Below are 6,215 nucleotides of genomic sequence, written 5' to 3'. Positions count from 1 at the left end.
TGAAAATAGATCATCAACCGAATCACCCCCTGATAGAGCGAGCTATCCTATTAACCTACCAACTTGCTGAGTTGAGAAATTTCTAATCCAATCCAACGTGGATTATAAATTACATGACACAGCTCACAAATCCATCAAAAATTATAAAAAAATTCCAACCTTAGAACCAATTTAGTTTTCTATTTTAAATTTAAATTAAAAAAATAAATCCACGAATGAATCCATCTAGACTTGCAATCCTCACTGACTAACCCATTCGGACCCACCAAATGATCAATTAATAAAATTTCAATCTAATTCGTTTAAATTAGACAGATCCGATCTAAATTGATGGCTCTGATTTAAATAGGCATTGGCCATGGACAACTTGGTTTAGAAAAGAGAAGAAATAAGGTGAACAAGAGTGATGGAATGTTGCCTGCCACAATGAAATGAAGAGATTTAAAATAAAAACTTGGGGGAAATGACCCACCCAAAAATCACAAAGGTTCTATAGGCTTTATGGTCTCCATGTTGTCTTCTGTGCACAGATCAAACCTTCCTTGTCTTTGCCGTATGTCGTTCTGATGTCCCAGTAGAGTGACCTCAAGATTGCCTCCAAGGGGTCCAAGATCTCCAACTTATCGCGGATGATGACCCAACCACCCGGCCTTAGTATCCGATCCATCTCGACAACGATAACTACCGGCTGCTTACACCTACATTGCATCAGAAATACTCAGCATTGCATTGTTGGCTAGCACTTCTACAATGTTATCTCAATGTTTGCATGTATTATCTTTAGTGGGTCGAGCAAACAATTCGAGTGATTCTTATAAACCTTGATTGACTACGTTGCTAAAACCAAAACTTCATACTTGAGTTGAATTCTAACTAGTGCATTACCATCAAAAACTCACCTGTTCTTGAGACGTGAGAATAGATGATCAGCGTGCAAAAGATCATAGGACCTTGGATACGTGCTAAACGGTTCACACCAATCGTGGTAGATACCGAGAAGCCCACGCTCGAAAATAATAGGAAGAGTATTTGGAGCATGGACAGGGACTACATTCATCACCCAGACCTTCTGAGATGCTAGAGCAGCTGCAAATCTGCACTTAAAGAATTTTTTTAGCTCAAGTTAAGAACAGCATAAAAACTCATGTGATCTTGATTGGATCGATTGAATTTTGAGAACAAAATGTCTGATGAAATGAGGAAAGAATGAACCAGAAACCATATGTGAGTTTGAAAAAATCTTGCATACCCTCCATATATTGCTTTCATGTCCATCACATTTCTGATGGTTGACCAATCAATCCCCAATCCGCTAAGGTATGATTTGTCAACTACAGCATTCCAATGTTTATGATCTGCAGTCAACTTATCATGTGAATCAGCTAGCCATTCTGGAAAAGTGTCAAGCCTCTTCGGCCACTCCTCGGGCCAGTCAGTGCCTCGTTCTTCAATAGCTGCTGCAACTTTGTGAAGACATGGTTTTATAGGAGCGTACCTGTGGAAGGGATGATAACAAAGGTAAACACCAAAAAGCAAAAACTTACGAGTTACGAGTCGCAATAGTATTGGCAAGAAGTACCATTTTCTAGCTTACCATGCAGCATCTTGATTTTCATTTTCCTGGCAAAAGGATGGTGTTTTTGTTGCTCTTAGCTCGTATATGTCATTTGAAGTCGGCCTCTGGTATACTCTGATGTTTGTTTCACTATCTTCATCAGTTTTGTGGCCAAGATTACTCCAACAAATTGAGGCAATCAATGTCGACATGCCTGGATAAGAAATTAAAGAAAATTACTATATAAAAATCTCCAAGGTAGTTTAGAAGTGGCAGGCATGGTTGGACAATGGGCACGCCAAGATAATGAGAGGATCGACAAATTAGTGTGCTTTGTGAAGTTTGAGTATGTATTATATTGTTTCAGACATGCACAAGATTGTAATTAGTGCAGGAGGTTTAATAATTGAAATCTACCATCAATGCATATTTTCTTAGGCTTCGAAAAAGAGTATATTTTTCCACCTTCAATGGCACTTATGAGAAAGGCAATAGCTCTATATCCAATGGCACCTACACTAGGGAATTCAATTCTCTAACTATCAAAACAGCACAAAAAGAGTAAAGCAGATGTTGAATATTAACCAGAGCAGTGAAAGTAGTTCAAAGTTACATTATAAGAGGGAAGAATGGCATCCCAGCATTGGAGTGTTTAAGGCACCTACCATCAGTTCATTAAAACCTATTTAAATTAAAGGTATTTCAGAGTTTGAAGCAGTTGCTTCCTAGTAATGATTATTGTAGAAATTAATTAATTCAAATACAATGGGAACTCCATAGAAGATGACAGACAAGCTTTAAGAAAATTAGAAAAGGTATGTGTATTTTGTAAAGATCATCCAGATACCCATGCAATCAAAAAGTTTAAGGTAATTTGTAGGAGACCAACAAACATATATCCAGCCAACTTCAATGTGTGGTAATGCAGTATTAATCACTCCTGTGCCTGACTGTTTTCTTCTCAAACTAGTCTCTACTGTATGTCTAATAACCACTCGTCTGTCAGTAAACCATGCAAATTGCACTGATTCAAGAAAGGCATGCACAACTCAATCTGACAGCATGGCCAATCATCACAGCTTCAAAGTGATTCACATGTGTCCATGTTATACAGAATGATAATTTTGTAGGCTTGGATCAAACACTCAATTTCGGAAGTCATCATACACAACATCAGTAAACCATCCACTTTCTTGGAATGTGAAAAATTAAATAACCAAATCCAAGTGGATTCTGTGAATCTGTAACCATCCTGAAATAAGTAATGGGGTTAAGATCAGCTTTTTGGGAAAATAAACTTCTACATCTCAAGAGCTGCTTGAGATTGACGGAAATATTTGAGTAATAGTTATGAATTTAAAATACCACTAATTGAATTGTAAGTTCATAAAGGATTAAAAAGAAGCGATAGCTATTTAGATTTGATTAGTGTATGCAAATTTAAAGATTTCCAATTGGAATGACAATTCTACAGTAAGATCTCCCTTTAGATCTATTAGCCAAAGGATGCCTATTTTGGTACACTAAAGTAGTACGAAACTAGGACACAAGTATCACATACACATTAAAACACCAATTAAGATTGAGACATAAATGAGATCACATATTTGCAACTAGCCCTAAAGAGCTCTGTGTATGATGCTATTCATAGAAGTGGCTATAAATAAGTTCTGGTCTTTATTGGAAGAAAATACTCTTTAACTTTTTCTTCAACATTATAGAACTCTGAAGATTTTAGAAAGGATAAATTATCAATGTACTGCACCTTCTTCAGAATCAATGTCTCCATTTTTGGTTGATGAAATGAAGTATCCTCCAGGGCGTAGAATTCTGTTCATTTCCAGAAGAAGCTTACCACCTACATGTCATACAAGTTATTCACAAACATCAAAAGCATGCTCAACAGAAAACAAAACTTTATAATGCAACATAATTAACTATAGTTATACAAACCACTTGTGTGCCAAGGTATGCCACATTCACCACAATGAATTGCATCAAAAACACTACTTGGAAAAGGAAGTCTTCTAGATGCCAGATTCCCTACCACTGCAGGGATACCCCTCTCAAGGGTGAGTTGAGCTAGATCTGTCTGATCACCCATCAACCCAAAAGATAATGTTATCACATTCTTTTCCAGAAGAGCAACTCCAAAACCCCCACCAGTACATCCGATGTCCAAGACTACCCGGATATTCTTACCCCATTCTATGTCTGGAACCATCTAAATAAAAAAGAAACAACATCAAACATGAAGTTTATCTTTTATAGCTACAAAACTGATCTAACACAGGTGATAGACAATAAATATGTAAAACAGAGTGGAGTCACTTCTTTAAACAAAAATCAGGTAGAGGGAAGGAAGATTAGGAGATTATTTTTCAAAGAACATGTTGCTGAGATCAGTGTGATTGAATGAGAGACAGTTTATATAAAAACAGCTGATAAGTAATAAGATGATCTGACATTTGTTCTTCACAAAAAGAAAAAAGGTGTCAACAGTAGGGCAGGCTTTTTTTCTGGTTGCCTATCTGATCTGTTTAATCGGGTATGGATAGCGGTTAAATTGGTTGAAGAGATGGGACAAACTTGAATTAAGATACCTGAATAAACAGTTAAATTTTACAAATATGTACATTCTTAAGATCTCTATTTTCCTTCTTTTTCTTTTTTTTTTTTACTTTTTTGCATGCTATTGGTTGAAATTTTGTGGTTATCCACCAATACTTGACCAAATTATTCAGATATGGGTATCCATTTTCCCATTATGGAATGACTATGACTAGAACATAAAACTAGTGTGACGAGTAAGAGATGGGTATGGGTATTGGCTTTCTTAGATGCATATGAATAGTAGTGCAAAGTTCAAACAATCAAGCATTTATCATCTCTATAAAAAAATGAACCACAAAAAAGTTAAAAGATTCTACAACCTTTGCATGAAACACTCAAGACTCAATTTAATCCATCCACCAAGTTGATTCCTTGAACATAAAAATAGAAACTCCAATTTGGAAAAGAAATACTACTCTGTCAAGACCCAATAAAATATTCCTTTTGAAAGAAAATAAACATAAAAATAGAAACCAATTTGGACACTCATAGTAAATACTACTCTGGCTAGGAGTTCGTTCAAAAGCAAATTTTTTAATTACTTGATTCGTTCACATGAAATAAGAATTCTTTTTTGCTAAACATTAAACAAGGGAAAATTTTGGGACAAATATATCATCAGTTTTTATATGATGTAAGTCCAGTAATAAAGCATACCATTCTGAGCTTATCCAAGAGATAATAAAAAGTTTCATTACCTCTTCAATCGTACTAACATACTGTTCAGCACCACCCTTGAACTCAGATGCCTTTGGAGGGATTAACAGATAGTCACCAGAGAGATTCAACCAGTTTTGAGTTTTGATGAATGCGGATAGCTTTGGGTGTTCCAGATTGCTGAACCAAATCTGCTGAAACAAGTAACTGTACATTTTGCCAGAAGAAATCAGGAAGAGATGTATAGTGAGGAAAAGGAAGAACCTTCGATTTTCTCCCAGGCCATGGCTCCGGAGACCTGTAATCCTTTGGAAGAGAAACCAAACACATTAATGGAGTTCGAGGGCAACTCCTCTTATGGTGTCGGTGCCCACCTTCCATATCCACACAGGGGATGTAGTTTTGCCCAGTCTTTTGGCCGCAAAGCTTCCATGTATATCGCACTTTTGGATCAAATAAAGGGCCCAACTTTTTCTTCTTCTTAGCCTTGCTATTACTAGCTTCATCACTCCCGCCGACGTCCTCCGTATTCTCCTCGCCATCATCTTGCATGTCTTCATCCGTCACATTCTCGTTATCCGCCACCTCTTCTAGTCCCTCCACCTCGACCTTCTCCTCATCCTCCGCCTCCTCTACCGGCTCGCTCGTCTCGTTCTTAGCCACCACCGCCTGCTCGATCTCACCTCCTCCTACTTTCTCCCTCTCCTTATTTTTCTCTTTTCTGGATCTATCTTCACTTTTTTTCGAATTATCATCTTTACGCGGCGGGATTGGAGTCTTATTCCGATGGGTCTTCTTCTGGGTCTCCTTGTGCTTTTTCTTCGCGGCCGTGGCGGCGGGCGGCGCTTCGATTTCCCCGAAGCTGTTCCTTTCCAAGGACACGACGGAGGCCGAAGGGGAGGAGAATGCCCACCAGATAACAACAAAAGCAAGACCCAATAAGAACACCAGCGAAACTTTAACGCCGAAGCCCAAAGGCGGTCGCTTTATGCTCCGCCCCAATCGAGCGCTCGCCATGGCTTGCGACGACCAGCAATCAGCTACAACATTGACCTCCGAAGCTGAAAGATCTGGGAAAAAATAGCCTCCTTGTTGAGAAGGAGAAATCTTGAGCGTTTCAGCGGTGAATTGGATCCGGAAAACGAGCTGGTAGGAAGTCCCTCTCTGTGTGTGTTCATGACGGACTATTTTCTTCTTTGCTGCTTTGAGAGCTGAGTTGGAGTAAAACTTAGAACGGAAGCATACGGAGTTAAATGCATCCGGAATTCACCCAAATAGGCCCCTACAAGTTATTTTTTCAAAAAACAGTCCGACCTTTTCATCAATATTTTAATATATTTTACTTCAGTAAAATATGAAATTCGTCATTCTAGTAGTTTCATATGATCGG

The 6,215-nt window shown here is 38.1% G+C and overlaps 1 protein-coding gene across 1 annotated transcript; it reads right to left on the bottom strand.

Moving 5' to 3' along the window:
* Positions 1-340: 340 nt before the first annotated feature.
* Positions 341-6,019, bottom strand: LOC141829400 (putative methyltransferase PMT28). The gene is made up of 8 exons (XM_074716860.1): positions 5,090-6,019; positions 4,867-5,016; positions 3,509-3,779; positions 3,321-3,413; positions 1,595-1,769; positions 1,250-1,495; positions 900-1,094; positions 341-698 (listed from the first exon to the last, which is right to left on the bottom strand). The coding sequence occupies exons 1-8, from the start codon at positions 5,840-5,842 to the stop codon at positions 500-502; spliced, it is 2,082 nt and encodes a 693-aa protein (XP_074572961.1). The 5' UTR covers positions 5,843-6,019; the 3' UTR covers positions 341-499.
* Between the last annotated feature and the right edge of the window lie 196 nt (positions 6,020-6,215).

This window comes from Curcuma longa, chromosome 5 (genome assembly GCF_044706935.1).
Source record: "Curcuma longa cultivar G26 ecotype Majalengka, Jawa Barat chromosome 5, ITB_CL_G26_1.1, whole genome shotgun sequence".
NCBI classification, from domain to species: domain Eukaryota; kingdom Viridiplantae; phylum Streptophyta; class Magnoliopsida; order Zingiberales; family Zingiberaceae; genus Curcuma; species Curcuma longa.
The sequence above is the reverse complement of the archived record's forward strand: the minus strand, read 5'-3'. Positions and strand labels throughout refer to the sequence as shown.